This window comes from Melanotaenia boesemani, chromosome 14 (genome assembly GCF_017639745.1).
Source record: "Melanotaenia boesemani isolate fMelBoe1 chromosome 14, fMelBoe1.pri, whole genome shotgun sequence".
NCBI classification, from domain to species: domain Eukaryota; kingdom Metazoa; phylum Chordata; class Actinopteri; order Atheriniformes; family Melanotaeniidae; genus Melanotaenia; species Melanotaenia boesemani.
The window spans coordinates 5932595-5952148 of NC_055695.1; the positions used below are offsets into that span (position 1 = coordinate 5932595).

At 38.2% G+C, this 19554-nt stretch overlaps 1 protein-coding gene across 2 annotated transcripts in view; it reads right to left on the bottom strand.

The window, feature by feature from the left end:
* Positions 1 to 18932, bottom strand: part of brinp3a.1 (bone morphogenetic protein/retinoic acid inducible neural-specific 3a, tandem duplicate 1) — a 63048-nt gene extending 44116 nt beyond the window's left edge. The window contains exons 1-2 of one of the 2 annotated variants that reach the window (XM_042007394.1): positions 18450 to 18932; positions 17892 to 18199 (exon numbers count right to left, since the gene is read on the bottom strand). In XM_042007394.1, the coding sequence (XP_041863328.1) occupies positions 17892 to 18145 (254 nt within the window). In that variant the 5' untranslated portion in view covers positions 18146 to 18199; positions 18450 to 18932. Of the gene's footprint in view, positions 1 to 17891; positions 18203 to 18449 lie in introns of both variants that reach the window. The other variant, XM_042007393.1, reaches the window with a different exon arrangement.
* Between the last annotated feature and the right edge of the window lie 622 nt (positions 18933 to 19554).

Here is a 19554-nt window from a genome sequence, read left to right on the forward strand (position 1 = left end):
AAATTAGTGGATCATTGTTTATAACTTGACGACAAACTGTTCAAATAATCTATCTAATTTTAATCAGGTGTATTGGAGCAGGAAAGTATCTAAAACCTATAGGACGATTACTCTTGACAATAAGATAATTACCCTTTTTTTTGGTTAGCTACTGAAAGAGTTCCACCACATCTAAAAATGACAAAAACATGGTGCTGTTCTTTTTTTTTTTTTTTTTTTTTTTTAACATTGATATGAATACAATTATTTGTATCACTTTTAATGGCAATATTATTTTTTGTGTATTTCATTTAGGCATAGATTGATACACAATAGATATCAACAGAATACTCCATTCTTTCCTTTACTTGCTTGGGTTATTAGCTTATGTGTTTTCTAGGTAGAAAAAGTTCTGAAATATCAAAAAAGAATACTTAAAAATATCCGTGAACATGGAACACTGCTGGACATGTCTTCACAAAGGGAAGAAATAAAAAACGATGTGCTAGTTCTCTCCCTTCACTTGACAGACTTGCGAAAACTCACTCATGCAAAGACTCATGCCCCTGCAAATGCATTCACACACCCTGAAGCTGCAAACATCCAAACAAAGCAGTCCTTGCTGCAGCAACTGCACTATTTCCCACAATATCACATAGCCCCCATGAGTGCAGGCCTGCTGCCAATCAATTTCCCACCAATAACAATGACCTCCAGAGAAAAATGCAAACAGAAAACAGCTCATTAAGGCCTGTTTCATGTCTATGTTTCTCTTTAACAAGCAGCCATTAGTGTTTCTGTCCATCCACTGGGGCCAGCTGAAGAGGGGAGCATTGGAGGGATAAAGAGGATGAGCTTATCGGAGCTTGACTACAGAGCTCACTGATGGACATTTATGAATGGTGTCACAGCTAAACTGCAGCGTTCCACACTGCAAACACTTGCACCTTGATTCAACCTCACTCTTTGCATGCAGTGCACATTTTGTTCACATAAACAGATATTGTGTTTCATTGTAGACTGCAAGTTTATGTCACCCATTACTTCTCTCAGTGAGATCCTGAGAGACTGGATAATGCTATCGCACGCACACATGCACACACACAGGCAATAAGTTTATTTCACCCAGAGCTGTATGTGGCAGGCGACCCCCTGCATGTCTACCTGTCAGCCTCCCTCTGAGCAAGCCAGTGCACCAATACGTAAAGAGCTGGCAGAGCAACAGGGGCCGCGATCAGAGCAGGGGAGTTGTACTTTGCTGCCTGTCCATCATAGCAAAGCTGTCTCAGATCCATCATGGAGCACAGGGTGCCTGAGGGCCCTGAGCTTCTCGGTGTCCAACATAACAAATCAGGGAATCAACACAGTGAATAACCCACTGATGCAGCTGAAACATGCCAGTGAGCACAGCCATGCAGTCTGCACTCAGTTCAGTATGTCAGCGAGGAGGCAAAGAGAGCATCTGCTTCTTCTCATCTTCCCCCAATGTCTGTTAAAATGACTTTAAAAAACTAGAAAGCAATTTAAAGAACTGGCTCTGTGGTTACTGAATATCTTCACAACAGCATTTCAAGATAAACACACATACACACACACACACACACACATACACACACACACAAAACAACAGATATGGCATACCTAGTGGGACAAAAGGGGCTGTTTAAAGTTAATTAAAAACTTGAGTTTTAGGCATTTTGTAGAACTTAATAACACTTTCATATAATTAAGAATCTCTTGGCAGTCACATTGCCCTAACTACAAAAACCAAACTTCTGTAATATCTATGTAAGATCTGTGTGTTGGCCAAAAACAGCAAATTCTGTTCCAAGTCTTTAAAAGTCTGAACACATCTGTGGTCAAGTCTTTGTGCACACACTGTCACATGTTAAAATCCACTAATCAAGAAAACAAAACATCAAAGATTACACATATGTTGACACAAATGGCATTCATTACATACAGATCTGTGTGAAAATGTTTATTTTATTCTAAATTAATTGGTTTCCGCTGGTTAATTAGGCTGGAAAAATAATAACCTTCAATCAGTTCTGCTGACTTTTTGGTTAAAATGCAGAAACTCTATACATCTTAATTTCATCTTACCTTAAAAATATTCGAATGTCACTATGAGAAAGAAAAAGAATAAAAACAACCTGACTTGTGTTGCTGATGTTCTATTTGCATTCATACGCTATCTTCAGCAGCAAGCTCTTTTCCATTGCTCTTTTCTTTGCTGTTACACTTAGATAGCAGATAATGGCTTTATGGTAGTTGGGTCCAAATCCTTGCTCTACATATCAAATTATCAGTCACAGAGAAAGAAGGCAATATTTACTCAGAAGAAACTGCAGCAACACAGGTGTTTACTTTATGGATTTCTGCTATTAAAACTACTGTTTTTGTTTGGAATCATTTATTTAAAAGTCTCATCTAACTGATTTTAATTGATTGCCAACAAAATTATTTTTCTTTGACTTGCTGGCAATCATTTTGGGATATTCAGCTTTTAGATGAATCCCTTCTCCAACACACCAGAATCAAATGGCTGAATTTCCTCATCCACATGTCAGTCAACTCTGCAGATGCCTGGGGGGTATACCAAAAAGGAGGTTTAACAAATCCTGTGATAAAGCCTGTGTTTGAGGTTGCTAAATCCTCTGACGTCTAAACCTGCATTGTTGGATCCAAAAACTGGCTATATCTAGCACTACTCCATGTTGGTCAAGCCACTGAGTGCACATCCACAGCAAACCTATGAAAGGCATCACCCATCAAGCCCTGAAATCACAATGAAAATTACCCCAAAAAAAGAAGAAAAGCTGCATCCACCACCGCCCGCTGCAACGCTTATGATAATATAATATAATATAATATAATATAATATAATATAATATAATATAATATATATGGATGATATAATATATCATCAAGTAACTCTAAATTCCACCTACAGCGCCAGATCACAAAGGTAAAGCTAAGAAATCCATGGAGACATAAGCCAACATGTCAGTAAATGATGACATTGCATAACAAAGTTTATCTTTTCAAGTAATGAAGCAAGTATAATTCCTGGAAATGTTGTCTACATATAGAATATCAATAAGTGGCCATGACAAATAAACAAAAGGCACATTGTGTAGACAAACTTTGGCACAGTGGTATTATATCAAAAGAAAAGAGAGGCCACATTTTTTTTTTTTTTTTTTAATTTCCTCATTTGGATCCTGATATTACTTTGAAAAAATACAGGGGGAAATAACTTTCCCAAGACAGAATAGAAAAAAAATAAATATTGGATTTCCATCAATAAAGGCAATTAAAACGCATATTGTCATGTTTTGTATCAGGGTTACCCCAGATACCAAAATAACCCACTGTGCAAAACAGTTGGCTAAAGTGGACTCAAAGTTATTTCAAGGACCTCCCCAAAGAGAATAGTGCAAAACGAGAGAAAAGTCCTTCATGCTTCATTCAATAAGAGAAGCAAATTACATTTATTTGGAGGACATTTTGAGCAAACAGCAATCACTCTGCTGTTTTTAATGCCAGACTTTACACTGCTGCAGTTTGCTTTTCTTTCTTCTTCATTTAATCTGATGTCACATTGATCCTTTTCAACATGTACGAATCATCAGTAGCCGAGAAGTGATTTTACGAAATTAAGAATTCTAAACGCCAAGGCTATTTCTTCTCTGTGACATGAAAGGAAAATTTACATATACCAGCTGCATGACAAGCTTTTCTTGAAAGGCACTTTCACAGGAACATCCATTAACCTCTTTAATTTAGCAACTGATGATCCTGTCTTAACACGAGAGTTGGGGAAAAAAATGAGTGAATGTATGATGGAAGATAAGTAGACAGACTCTTTGTCTTTGTCTTTTACACAAGGAAGATGGCAAGCTCAAGATGGAAAACTGGTGTGTAATGGTGCAAGCAATAGCTGAGTTGTAAACACATAATTGCCAACAGTTTATCAAACACACATCAAACAAACATCAGACCATTAATTTGTGAAAATCCTATTAAATCTGCTAAGAGGTCCTACAAACAAAGGTATGAAATGATTTCTTGCTTTTGATTTGTCATTCCTTTGATACAGTTCAAGAAGATGTTTCAAACATCAAACACTTCTGCCAAGACCGTAACCACTGTCACTTTAAAACTCATGTAGAAGGTTATAATGAATTGGATTAGGGAAGCAAAATGACGGGGAAAAAAGCATATATATATATATATATATATATATATATATATATATATATATATATATATATATATATATATATATATATATATATATATATATATATATATATATATATATGCTGTTAGATCCATTTAATTAGAGTCAGGTGTGTTGGAGCAGGGACACATGGAAAACCTGCTGGATTGCAGCCCTCATAGGATTTAATAGACTAGCCCTGCTATAGGGGATGGATAAACTGCATACAGTAATAGTAGAATGTTTCGCATTAACCATGTTTTCGACCCCACTTCCCCACTTGCGTACTAATATTAATATGTACGTATGCACGGGACATGGCTTGTAATTCAGGCCCTGAGTGTCTGTAACATGAATCAACCACTGAAGGATGTAGTTCAATTTTTAAGTTGTTTAAACAGTCTCCTTCACCATACTGTTCATAATTTGATATCATAAAACCAAGACAACTAACACATGCCAAGTTCTTGAGACAATGACATTTTAAATACCTATTATTGTTGTTATTTGTTTTTCAATAATAGTTTGAGATAAAGCAATTACTATTACATGATTCTACTTGAATACCATTTATTGATGAAATAATATCAGTGTAACATCATTTTTATGCTTTCTGTAAATTTTACCCCACAAGGGTCTATGTAAGGAGGATGGAAGGAGTGGAAGAGGCATAACTACACGTGAAAAACCTGTAAATTCCCATGTCAAACCTATATAGCTCCGTGGAGCTTGCACATGTCAGCAATATTTTTGACCGTCAAGCAAAAACTCTTACCCCTTTTTTTTTACTCAAAGCCAGTCCAGTGGTAAGTTAAGTCCCCTAGTATCTAGCTTACCCACCCTCCTCCAATTTGTTTTTTTCTTTTCTTTTTTTTTTTTTTTTGCATATTTGGGCATCTTTGTCATGAGTCTTTAACTAACTAACTCCTAGTGACACTCAGACAAAGTGGCGAGGTTTATTTGTAAGGAAACACTTTTTTATGCTGATAAATTACAGTTACCTACTGCTTTCTTTCATTGGCAGCTTTAACTGATAATTTACGTGTGAAGGACATAATTTAACCAAAAAAAAAAAAAAGAAAATTTTGAAATGCAGTGATATATTGTTGGAAAGTGCACCATAAATTTACAGCAGTTCTTTATAGAAAAGGCTGCCAGGAGCAGTTATGTGCTGGCAGGAGCAACTATGTGCTTCATTCAACTAAAAGTAAAGAGCAGCAGGAAGCAGAGGACTGTAAGGGACAGGAAGGATATCAATGCAGATTCTGTACAAACTATAGCTAATAAAAGGGAAACAGGGTGTGTTTTGTATGTAGTAGTCTGGACCCTGTGGTGAGGTAATGACGCAGCTGATGAGGTGGGTGTGAAAATCAGTTAATGTGGTGCACAGAGAGACAGGACATTGAGGTCAAAAATAAAGAATTACAATGTTTTTCTTCTTTATCTGATTTACTGTCACAGATTAACTTTAGGTTTTACTTAAAAGCTCACTAACTTTCAAGCAAGCAAAAAAAAAAAAAAGGCTGTTCATGTTTCTTAAAACATAAGAACTTCGTTAACGGACTTATTTTACTTTAGGGTAAAAAGTGCAATAAGTTTCTGTTCAGACATAAAGAGGTCACCCATACTGACCTCACCCCGTAGAGGGAGCAACACCAATCAGCCACAACACCATGAATAATGTGAAGTATTCTCTTCTTATCACACCAAAACAGCTCCGAACAGTCAAGGCATGGATAAAGAATATCTGAAGGTGTCCTGGAGTGCTGGTACCAGGATATTAGCAATGGATCCTTTAGGCCCTCTGGGCTGTATGCGGGGGTCTGTGGACAAAGTGCAGATGCCCATTTTTATTGGAGTGTATTCACACCCAAACTGAAGTAAGGGTTTAACATATAAGGTCTAAGTCATGGCCTTAATCTAACAGAAAAAATGAGTATAACCATAAAGCTAATTTCTAAAAGGCAACTACACCTTGTAGGCATTGGCTTGGGAGTATCACTAAATAATAAACTCCCTCATTTTTTATGTTTCCATTAAATTTATACAGCTGTGATCAGTTGTTTGACCATGGGTCCTTATGTTTTTAGTTTTGTCTTCAGCCATTCAGTCTGGGTTGAGATCAAGTGACTGATCAGGCAGGTCCAGCAGCCTATTGCATTTGGACGGCTGTGCTTTGCAGTTATTAAGCATGGCTGTATGGCAGCCAGCTGCCTTTTAACATTTAATATGTGTTACAGGTGCACATTGTGACCTTTAAAACCTGAAACTTCAGACTGACACACTCAAGCCAATTTGCTGCTGCAGCCTCTTCCACTCCCTCAATCCTCCTCCACTCAAGTCATGCCTTTGTTATTGCCATGTGAGGGTGTTGAGAGGAATGATCCGTACTGCTCAGATTATTTAAGAACTGTCTGCAAAAGCAGTGACTTTTCCACCAAATAAATTACAATTCCAGTTGTCACTTCCTTGAGATAAATGTTTCTCACTAAACAGATCACTTGCTTTCATTTCCTGACCAAAACCATTTTTATTACTTTGCACACAATTTCCAATGAGCCATTTAAATGACATAGTGGCTTCTTTCCTGTTCCCCTTAAGCAAAGCTTTAGAATTTATTCTTTTCTTGGATGAAAAGAAACACATTCATTTTGACTATTTTGTCCAATTTAAGCCTATTGAAGCAAATCAAACACAACCAATGTTGTGAAATGTATGGGGGAAAAAAAAAAAAAAAAAAAAAAAAAAAAAAACAGGTAAGACTGTGTAGGAGGGAGAAATTTGTTAAAAAAAAAACACAAATGTTTTATTGAATTGCGGCTTCTATGAATATCACTAAGCCTCTGATAACAGAAAACAAGGGCAACTCAGAGACACTGAGATCATGCTTAGAAGAAGGGTTTGCTGACATTTAAACTGCTTATCCTCTTTGTACTGCAATTTGTCATAACGCTGTTGACAAGAGACTGATCCTCACACACAAAACAAGGAATGCCTGCAATCACATTGTCTACATAATGAGGCGTGCACAAACTAATAGTACACACTGTGTATACACACTTAACCCCACAAACACATAGAAAAATTAATGAAACAGATCACATAAGAGCCACCAGCTACAGTAAATCCTTCTCTCTATGACTTAATGTTTGTTTTTATCAACAACAGGCCTGCATTGGCTTTTATAATTGTTCCTTTTTTCCTGTAATGCCTGAACAATAAATTCTGAGTTCACCACAAAATGTAGCCCTGGGTTTTGGTAGTGTCTTAAGTGTGAAATGTGGACATTTTAAAGCAGTTTAGTGCATAAATTTGAGGAGGAACTTGCATCAATTCAAAAGGAAAGCAGGTTGTCAGCAGGGTTTAAGTTGTCCACGACTGAGCCCCAGTACATGAGCCAGCACTGTATCATGTGGTCTTCAACAATTAGCCTTTCTTGTGATTCAGCTCTGAATGATTAAAACAATATTTTTAATAACTGAGACAAAGAAACTGCTTTCTGCTTTGCTTTTTTTTTGTAATTCTGAACTTCTGTTTACCAGAGCCCCGATTTGAGCTCCGATAATCAAGGATACTGGAGCACTGTGCTGATTTACCTTTTTTTCTTCTTTTTTTTTTTTACGAGCTATTTCAAGACTTCATCATTCATCGGTCAATCTGAGTCAGTTGCAGGAAAATAACATAATAAGGGTGACAGTATTTGAAAGTGGAGCTCACTGCATCCAATCTGATAAAATTTCATTGAGGCATTTGATGAGTTAACTTTCTGCTCCTAGAAATAAGGCTGATAGCTAAAGGGGACCTTCAAAATGAATAACAAAAAAAAATAAATAAATAAAATAATTAGCCTAATTATGTAAACTAAAGTGGCCATCTGATCTAAAAGTAAAGCAAATAGATAAAAGCTAATTGTTAGAGTGAGTAATAGTCTTTGCAATACAGTGAATGCCTGCTCCAACCCCCTGCCTCCTCTGCAATCAAAGTCCCCAACACATAGGCAAACCTATTCCAGCCCGTGGCTGTCAGCACACCCTATACCCAAGCAACAAATATAGTTTCTTTTTCCTTTAAATTTAGAATCAGAGTAAACACAGCAGTCCCTCTAGCTGTACATCAACGGTACATGCATTAATCAAAGCGTGGCTTTGCTAAAATGTAATTGCATTTACAGCTTGGTAGCACTTCTCACATTCTATTGTTGTTTTTTCTGCCAAGCAGGTGCAGTAAAACTGTTATTTAGGACCTTTATTATAAGAGTTGTTGAACAAATACCATAATAACACACAGCAATGGGACATGACTGGGCAGCATTTTGGGATTCATGGGGTAGTTTGACACTGGTTGGATGCAAATTATTGTTTGACTTGAATGTAGCACTTCCTTTGTTCATGTACACAGAGATTAATGGAAACTTTGTGATTCGCTTACACTATTTTTTTCCTTGCATATCTTAAACGAATAAAGACAATTTATAGTGTTCCTGATGGCATTTGCAGGGATGTTGTAATGTTTAGTGGGATGGTACATTCTGTACAGTGGCCAAGAATACTTAATGTACAACAGCTTCTAGCAAACTTAGAAACAGCTTCATCAATGTGACAACTCATGCACAGAAACAACACACAACACTTGCAAATAGATTATAGAACTGCAGCAACTCACACCAAATGTAAATACAGAAGAGAACTACTTATAGTGGAGACAGACAACAATGGGCAAGATTCCCAGTGACATAAAAAAACACATAACTGACCTGACTGGAACTGAGTGAGTCTTCCATTGTATAGTTTTACATGTCTCTTTGTGAGTGTTTAAGTTATTGAAGTTAAGCAAAAAAGTCAAATTTAGTTCAAGCACGAGGTATAATTTATTTGCATGTGTAGAATAAATTCCAATTTAGTGGTTATTTCATTTCTCTTTTGATCTGTTACTTTCATGACAAAGTAAAAAAAAAAAAAAGAAAAAAAAAGATATTTGCAGACCATTTATAGCAATGCTGCTGTCAAATTTCAAAAGACATTTCCTTAATTTGCAATGCATTTGTTTATTTCAACGTGATCACAAGGCGATGTGAATAAATAGCAACTTGTTTCAGGCACACTTTTGTGTGTCACTTTAGTGTATTTTAATCTTTTCACCCTTTTATGACGTTAAAATGACACACAAATGGTTAGGGTTAAGCTACAAGCACATAGCAGGGTGTTATCCTCTCACTGTACATAGCGTGAAATGACGTTAGGCTTGTTATTCACACTCTATTTCATAAGATCAGGCTGTCTCTTTTGCATGTGACTTCATAAGCTGCCATGCACTGTTCACTTCACTATAATTTGCTGCAGTCACCACCATAATTTGATCGAAAATATCTTGTGAATATATAATTAATCAAATTTAATGGGGAAAATCTTGATGATCCCCAAGGGAACAAATGAGTATCTACTGACACTGGAACCCATTGTTCAAAGCTCAGGTCATCCACTTCACATTCACTCACAGAAAATCTCTCTTTCATACAAGCTGCCTCCACAGACCTCTGACCCTGATAAGTCCCCCGTCACACACTTGTCAGAAGCCATAAGCGCCACACTGGATGAAGTCCTCGTCACCGCCATTGCTGCTGGGGATGAAGAGGAGGAGGCTGCCCAGCCTTTGTCCTAAAGACACTTTCAACCTCTAACTGGAGAATAATGGTTGGACTTGTGTCCAGAAAGCTGCTAAGGCATTCATGCATGGTGGAAAGTGTTCACACATGCATGTTCTCTGTGGACATGCTCTGTGGTGTGTTAGGTAAAAAAAATAAAATAAAAAAAAAATATATATATATATATATATATATATATATATATATATACATATAAATTACTGGAAATTATCTGTATTTGTGATTTGCTGAAAGGTAAACCTCTCACTGTGTTTCCAATTATATGTAAATGGGATGTTAGACCACCAAAACACTTCACATCGAACCCAGAAAATCCTGCTCCTGCTCATCAACATCCTTGGTTTAGTAAAACTATTAAGCCCTCATCTGCTTTTTTTTTTTCTTTTTACTTTCGCCAGAAAAAAAAAAAAAAAAAAAAAAAAAAAAAAACATTTTCAAATTAAGTCTGAAAAAGAAACACAAGCAGTCAATCTCAACAACCTTGAGGTCTAATGATGACAGACACTTAACTTGGGAGCTGTGAAAAGCAGACAGTATCCTTATCATTAGGTTAAAGTGAACTTGTTTTCCTTTTTTTCTTAAACACTTGAAAAATGTAATATTAAAATTGTCACTTCTGTCAAATGAAGTCTCTCTCTTCACCTTGACAACATGGTTTGTAACCACTGAGATTGATGTTTTATGGTGCAGATTCATTCATTGTCACAAACGTGCATTTCTTTTTACAGTTCTTGCTGTGTTTGCTCAACAAGTTTGTGCTAAAGTGTTCTCAGCTGGGTAACGAGCTTATAAATGCCGGAGATTTGAACTAGTTACAATACAACGTAAATAGGCAATGGAACTATGATGTCCTCTTACATTTCCTTGCTGAATCAACCAGTGTGCATTTAAAGCCACTGGTGTGTTGACATCCACTTGCTACCGTGTGATGTGGTGCATAAAGCAAAACTGAGCTGCAACGTTATGCGGAAGAAAGAGTTGCAAAGTGCGGTTTATCAGCCTCGGGATGCTGTTGGGCGGCGACGGCTCCAGAAATCTACATAATAAATGTCACTGAGGCATCAAACGAGTCAGAAATGCAGAGTTTTAGGGCAAGGATATACCACTGCATATGCAAGCACACACATAAACGTTCCGCTACGTTTGTGTATATCATTGCTGCAAATGACAGATGCACGACACAGCGAAAACACTGAATACTGGAGGTCACCGCTAGGGTGACCTACCACTCACATTGGATTTCCAGAGCATAACATATAACATATAACTGCCAAACACTTCCAGTGTGTTGCCAACTGTTAAGGCACAAGTGTTTGCCACTGTGCAACAGGGAGGAAAAATCATAAAGATGCTGATAGCCAGGGACGAAGTTCGAGAAACGGTTTTCAAAACTATCCATCGTTGTGTTCATAGGATCTGTCGTGTTCATGCTCTTGTTTGCATCAGCACCTCTAGCATTCAAGTTAATATTGCAACTCTCCCACATGACATGTTACCTTGCGTCAACGAGAGCGGCCTGCGTACTGAACGAATGCTAGGAATACGTGGTAGCCATGATATGTGAATGGACGCATTGCTAACAGCAAGTATATCCCAGTCCTAAAGGTCAAAATGCTACATAGTGTGACTTTAAAATGAATAGACTTCAGGAGTAGGCCTGTCGCGATAAGCAATAAGTCAATTAATTGAACGATAAGAAAATAAGAGCAGGATAAGTTTGCCGGCCGCGATAATTTTTTTTCGTCCCCCCTTTACCATAGACTGTGTATGACAATAGGTTTCACTATGGAGTATTTCGACTAAACGCTCTGGTTTCTTGCGGCGTGATCTCTCTAGTGTCACACTTGACTGCAGCATGTTGCAGCACGAGCCGGTAAGCCGCATTTGTTTTGCACGGCTGCCAACACGCAATGGCCATGAGACTTGCGTATTTAAGTGGCTTCTCACGCTCTCGCGCTAAACCTCCGATTCTCATGCTGAAATATGTAAATAATAGATGCAAGCATCTCCTCTTTTATTGTTTCGCTGCTTCCCACATGTAAGCAGAACACACACATTCTAGCTTACGACGTCAGTACAAAGCCCCCACTTCCTGGTCTACCGTAATAACCCCTGTAATCCGCAGGCACATTACGCAAATAGAATCAGCCTATATACTACCGTATATGACAAAATACACATTAAGAGCAATGCCGGCTAATCGAGAGGTTTGGGAGGATTCCCAGTGGGCCGCATAACTTTTGGGCCGGTGTCCCGGCGTATGTGAATGTGGTATCCCAGCTAACTGCTGGGTTGTAGTTACTTATAAGGCCAACAGAGGGCAGAATGACTTTGTTTCACAAGCAGTAGATTTTGAAGAGCAGAAGAAGAACACGGGTTTTTGTTCGATGTAAAGTGCTGAAGTTTGGTTCGTCATTAAAACCGGCATGCTTGTCTACTTGTCTGGAGTTTATTTGAAGATGCAACAGTGAAAAAGGCGCTTTTATTTATTTAGTTTATTGACCTTTGAAAATGTGTACTTGCATTATTACGGCATATGTCACTATATTAGTTGAGAATGGTCTCAAAATGACACATTAGCGCTCTGCGCAATATTATCGTTTATCGCGATAATTTCTGAGAAAATTTATCGTACAGCTAAATTTGTTATCGTGACAGGCCTATTCAGGAGCATAGCGGAAGATTGGCTTGATATAGAAAGGCTGAAATAAAAGAAAAAAATGGAAAAACTAAACCAATCTGAAATATTGAGATAACCAATCTAAAGAAGGGGCAAGGAAAGGTTGGTTAACTTCCTTTTGTTATTTTTTCAGAATCCATTAAAACCCATACCTGAGCTTCGAGAGTTTGTGTTTCATGATCAAAATTAACAAGCTAAGGAGGCCAGTTTTCTTTATATGTTTAATTTTATTGTATATTTTTCATATTATTTAACTCATTTTCATTGGTTTATGCTGATATTTTATGCTTTTATTTTACTTAGATGTTCAGCACTTTGTTCAGCTGTGGCTGGTGTTTTAAAAGTGTTTTATACACAAATTGATGGTGATGATGAATTGATAATGATGATAATGACATTAAACATTTCAGGTCAATTTCTAAATGCTCATTGGTTCTAAATAGCATCTTAAAGACAAAGCTGCCGGTAAGCGTACCACCTCAGCATTTCTGGCAACCTTCTTTGGGTGTTTTTTTAAAAATAATCATTTAGTTTATATATATATATATTTTTTTTTTCTTTTAAATCCGACATCTATGATTAAGATTCCATTGAGCTTTTAGTAGAACAAGCACTTCATTTAATGAAGTAAATATTGTGGGAATGATTAAAAGAAAAACATATTAGTGGGAAATAGAAAGCAAATAGTCTCCCTGCCGTGATCTCTGGAAAGAAATTTTGCAATTTGCTTGCCTAACAGGAGCCCAAATGGAAATTAATTAAAAAAGAATAGTTTTGCTTAATAGATCTAACAGACTTAATATGCATGATATGAAATACATAATTTCTCTGCAGTAGCTTTTAGTTTTCTGTGAACACATGGAGAAAATGCAAAGGCTGCCCAGTAAAGACAGTCCCCTCTTATTAATAGGTAACAGGCATGCCACCATAGATTTAGTCAACATCCTCCTGGCCGAAGCAAAAAAGACTATTATTTTATAGCCCCAGCAGAATGAAGTATTGAACATTCATATATTATGCCAAAGTTTGAGTTCATCCCAATTTTTAACTTGTTGTTTAATATAATTGACATGCATCTCTAAAACATAAAGAGATATCTTTAGAATTACAGACAAAATGTAAATATAGTATCATCTAAATGACTGGCATGCAGGTAAATTAAAAAATTTGGTCCAGAGTGGACATTTTTTTGCAATATGCTATCTAGTAATGGCAGTTACCCAAACTGCACCTCAGCTATGACAGGTTGTAGAGCTACACTTTCACATATCCAGCAGAGCCACACTTAAATCTTTTGATTTAGATTTGGGAGGAAAAAAGATAAAATTACCTTAAAAATACTTTATTGTAGGACTTCAGAAGTTTTAAAATAAACATCTAATATCAACTTATTGAGCATCAGTATTATCTGTTAGTTGTTTTGCATTGCAGTGTGTGGTGATTTCATGTCCTTTAACCTCTCCTCTTTTTTCTTTGTTCTTTTCATTGCTATTATGTGCCCATTTATTCCATCCCATTTCATAATCTCTTTAAAATGTGCTTTCCCATCTAAAGAACTCACAGCACAATGACAAAGTCATAAACACAAGGCAGATAAAGCACAACAGGCAGAATGACAGGTATTGTGAAATCATCACTCTCATCTCCACAAACATGTCTGCATGTAATTGAAACACTAATCGCTCCATAATTACAAGAGACGACTCCTTACATCAAATGAAGTCGGTGTAATAGCCAGTGGGCTGACAGGAGAGAAAAAAGAGGGGAGAAAATGCAAGAGATGAGGCGTGATGTAAAAGTTATGGTCCATGAAGAAGAAGAAAGGAGATGGTGACATTTTGACTAATATGCTACTTTCTCTATATGAGTCGACTACACACGAGAAATCATGGCACAAGACTTTCTCACACTGGCATAGATGATTTCACAACACCACACGCCTCTAAATTATTAAAAAGAACATGCTTTTGTTCATTTTACACCAGCTGAGATGTAAGGGTTGGCATTAGCTCGATAAAATATCTCCAGTTTAACCCTGTGTCACCAGTACGAAGGAGACGAGCAGTCAGAAACATTTTTTTGTTGCTTCATTGGTGACTATTTCAAATGCAACCAGGTATAAGTGCCCGGACAAGGACACAGAACCAGCTGGCTCCTTTCCATCTGAAAGAAAAGTCACACAGCTGTTGTGAGGTTTTTAGCTCATCAGAAGAAGAATGAATCACTGTCTTACAACCAGCACTGTGCCTGACATGGCCTACGGGTGCATTTTTCTGCAATCACAGTGGAAGTAATATCGTTAAGTGCCTCTGCGTCTGTTTTTCACTGCTTTTGAATTCGCTGAATCCATTAATCTATTACAGTTATTATTGCATTTGATCAGACCTTGAAAAGAACTTTGCTGTTGGAAAATCACTTTTTTCTTTTTTTTTACAATCTTTCACATCACAGTGCTGCAAGAGAGAGCAGTAAATCTCCAAGCTTTTTAATCTGCCCCTAATGTCATACAGACAGAAGATGACAAATTGTTAGTGTAAAAAATTAGACACTTTACAACCTCTACTCTGAATAATACTCTATTAAGATTGATACTTTTTAAAATTGATTAGATTTGGAAATGTCCACAGGCTGTTCTGGTGCAGTGGGCAGCCAGCAGGGGGGGATAAAGCTGTGGTCCCTCATGGTCTCCTCTTTTTGTACTTTTAAGTCCTCCAGCTCTCCCCCACATCCCTCGACTCCCTCTCCCCTGCCCCCTGACGGAAAAGGCCAACTGAGCTCTGGAGAATATTTATGAGTAAGGAGAAGCAATTGGTTTGAGATCATCTGAAAAGCAAGGGAGGGAGGGATGGAAGGAGGGGGAGAGTGAACGTAAGATGAGAGAAAAAAGGTTTGGATTTTAGTTTTTATTTAGTCTCCTGCTGACCTGGTGGAAAATAAACGCTAATTTATCATTTATATTTCTTTCTGTGATACTGCATCTCTACTCTTAGAAAAGCAAAATTTGCATGAGCACTGCGGGAAGCTGTCCAAATTGGGGTGGGTGGGGTTCTCTCATGTGAGAACAGCTTCAGGTTTTACACTTTTATTAAAATGCAGAGTGGTGGTGGTTCAAGACGCAGTAACAGGACTTTAATTGTCTCATAAAAGGCTGCAAAGTGTCTGCAACAATCCAAATAACCCAAAGATTTCCCAACCTGGATATCTTTTTCTTTCAAAAAACATGAGCCTCTTTTGGACCCCTTAAAATAATCACTGCACAGCCCATTGCAGTGTGAAAGCGCCTCTGATCTCAGTTCTCAACATCCATAACCACTTATTGATGGATGGTAGAGCTAGAAGTGCAAGATATTTAAAGACATAAAAAGAGATTTGTTTTTAAAACTGTGGAAAGCAAACGACGATGCAAGAACATTGTCTCACACTTTTGACATTATTATTTCACCTTTTCACTGGCTTCTGTTAGATTTTGCTCTAATCAGCCCATTTTTTTTCTTATTGGTCAGATAGCTCAAAGGCCAGTGTAGCCCAAGGGAAAAGGACAGTTAGACTTTCCAATGTTTGCATAATGGACATCAATTTTAGTCATATTGTCGATTACAGAATTCTGTAGATGGCTTAGAGTTGGGTTTCTAAACCAAAGAAAATGAGTGAGTTTTAGTTATGTAAAACTGTTAATCCTGTGCATTTGTTAATCTAATGTATGCTAATATCTGTCAGATTCTGATGCTTGGGGTTGCCCACAAAATGAGCAGGAGGAAATGAATACAGGGAAGGAGAAACAAGGCATGAAGTCATTCTGAGGAGTAGAAAGAGGATGCTGACTGAGAGATAGTAAAGAAGGAAATGATGGATGTTGGGAAGCAAACAGCGCTACATTCTCTATCTTTGCCTGGCATTGTCACCCCTGTCAGCTGCTAAATGCCACTGTCAGTCAGCCCTCTGTTCGGCTGGCAGCAGCCCCTCCACTGCACGGTGGTGGACACTCCGACATTGCTCTCATCACAGAGTATCAACACTTAACTTGCGCACACTTACAAATATGCACACCTATACATGCTCAAACATTTCACGCACTATCCCCTAATGAAGATTGTTGTTGACTAAAACCAGCATCTCTCTAAAATGAAAAAGCCTTCCTGAATTTTGGGTGATACTCTTTCATTTTTTTTTTTTTTCAATGTCATAACAAAGTTCCACTCTAAAGGATATGAACTTGAAATTAAAATGGGGGGGTGTGCATAAAAAACAATCTCCATGCCTATTCAGAACAAAACATGTATGTACAGTACAGGGTGATCCATATCACAAGCATACACACACTCCCACAACACTCTGCCCTTTCAGTTACAGTGTGCGGTTTGTGTAGGTCATGCTGACTTACACAGGCATTGTGCTGAACCTCCACCTAAAAGGATTTCACTACTCTGGGTTTAAATGATTCTGGTGTTTCTGTTTTGAAGATTACCAGCACAAACATGAACACACTTTTCTTTGACAAGAGCGACTAATAATAGAAGCCTGATAGATGCATTTAAAGTCAATTCTCGTTTGCTGCTGCTACATGTTGGTATGCAAAATGACCAATAAATAATTCTTTATATTAAGATGTATGATTTGAAGGTCAAATTGTTTTTAAAATATAAAAAGAGTACTTGTTTGTTGTGCCATTTGTACTGCACCCAAACAGAAGAGAGAACTACACGTCTGCTTATGCTACATGGAACATGCACCTTTGTGTATTTACTTTGTATTTAATGTCCTCAGTAAAAAAAAAAAAAAAAAAGACTAAGGAAAGATGACATCATACATCACAGGAAGCTTTCAAACAACACCCTGCCGCTTCTAAGCACACACCCACCATACTTCACACCACACACTTCTAAAGCCCCTCTGTCTACCCACTGTCACACATCAACAGGCTCAGTCAGATATCTGTAATGTCCCACTGCTTTGCTGAAACTCTCCTGTGGTATCTCCACTTGGAGTTTTCACTGATATGCACCATTCTGAGGGTTTGGCATCCTCCAACCATATGTCTTCACTACCCACAAAACAGAGGAGGCAAGCAGTCGCACCCAAAGAAGCTTGGATCCATACAGACTCCACACTGAGCTTTCATTTGCATGCAAAACTCCACTGTGTAATCTTCATTTTCCAACTACTTAATCTATATTGTTTATAGTATAAAGAACAAATATAATGTGATCTCTTGCCTTTGCTTTCTTAAAAACTTTTTTGCCTTCAAATTTCCTACATTTTCTCGACTTTGAATGCTCAAACTTCCTTCTCCTTTTTTATAGAGCATGCAGTCATTCCTGACACTGTTGTCCACTGTCCCTCACCTGTATATCTTGTATTTGGTGGTGAATCCTTGCTGGTAGCGCTCTGTGAAATCAACAAACTCCTGCGAGCTGTGGAAAGGACCCTTTTCAGAGAGGAGCCAGCCCAGGGGCCCAGTGGAGCCGCTGAAGCCAGCCCCGGTAGAGTCCGCCGCAGTTGCCCCTACTGCCAACCAGCTCTGGAGCAGGCTTAGTGATAACCAATTCCATAGAAACATGAGGGCCACCGGTCTAACGAAGATGCACGGGCCACTCATGCTGTTTCCCCCGGCCCCGGTGATTCTTCATTCTCCCTGTACTCCCGATAAGTCCTGCTGGAAGGAGGGGGAAGAGTAAAAGAACAAGGCATGGGGAAAAAGAACAACACATCAGATGTTTGGTTTTAGGCACTATATGATAAAGATGAAGTGGGGTGGCTTAATTTGTTCACTTTAACTGGGTGAGAAATGTCAGCAAATGGTCACTTCACTGCTATCAGTCCACTTCTTGTTGCCCACATAATACAGACATCAAAATTATAACTAATAGGGTAAAATAACACTTTGATTGCGTGCTTTTTACCTGTTTTTGTAAGTCATGTAGTCCGTGATTGATCGGAATTTATTTCCGTAAAATCCCTTGATAGGACCGTGAAGTTGCTTTCGGCTAGGCGCGTAGACTGGACGGCATTGGAAACAGACTTTCTTTTCGGAGGCAAACAAACAATGACGGGCTGCACAAGTTGAACTAAACAGAAAGCATCCAGTGCTCCTCAGAATAAGCTCTGTTGGTATATTTCCAGCGGAGAGCCTTCGACGATGCGCTGCAGGAAGGCTACAGCAGGTTTACTCCAATGGAATGAGTCGCAGCGGACTCAAAACCTACCGGGTTGAATGGTCATTTTTTAAAAGATTTCTGAATCAGCGAATACACAGAGACCACCCACATCTGAGGAGGGAGAGGTAAGCTATTGTCCTTTAACTCATCTCGGCTGTTGACTGGAGAGACGCGCTCTGGGCGCACGCAGGGCGAGCGAAGAGCAGCTGATGACTGACGGTGACTGGACTCCCAACGCACGGAGTGTGTGAATGGCATTCGGGGCGCTCTCTCACCCACCCCCCTCCTTCCGTACCATACAGACTCTATTTAATTTATTCCAGCAGTGAGAATACTCCCGGTTGGCTGGGACGTAACTGGAGGAAGTGAGAGTAGGAGGTGTTCAGAAGTGGAGGGGGAGGCAGGCTAGATGCGGAGATGGTGAGAGGATGGTGGTGTGTTGGATGCCTCATTTTAGGAAACTGATGGAACACCTGCAGGCGATCCTTCTATGAATAATAAATAAATAAATAAATGAATGAATAAATAAATAAATAAATAAATAAAGAGAGGAATTTGTCCCAGATGAACTGCCCTGCTTCCTCTTTATTAGGACGTTTGCAATATATCTTATAATTGTAAAGGTATTTTCGTTTATTCTTAAAATACAAATATGGGATTTTTGGGGGATTAAATATCTATTTGAAAAATGTTAATTAAAATAAGAGACAAAGGGAAAGTGGTTTAATAAAACTCATATTCTGGGAATTGGTTGGGTGTAGCTAACCGATTTAAATGAAGATTATTTTAGTTTAAATAAATCACGAGCAAGTTTGACTTATTTGAATAATGACTAAAGGTGGTTGTGGTG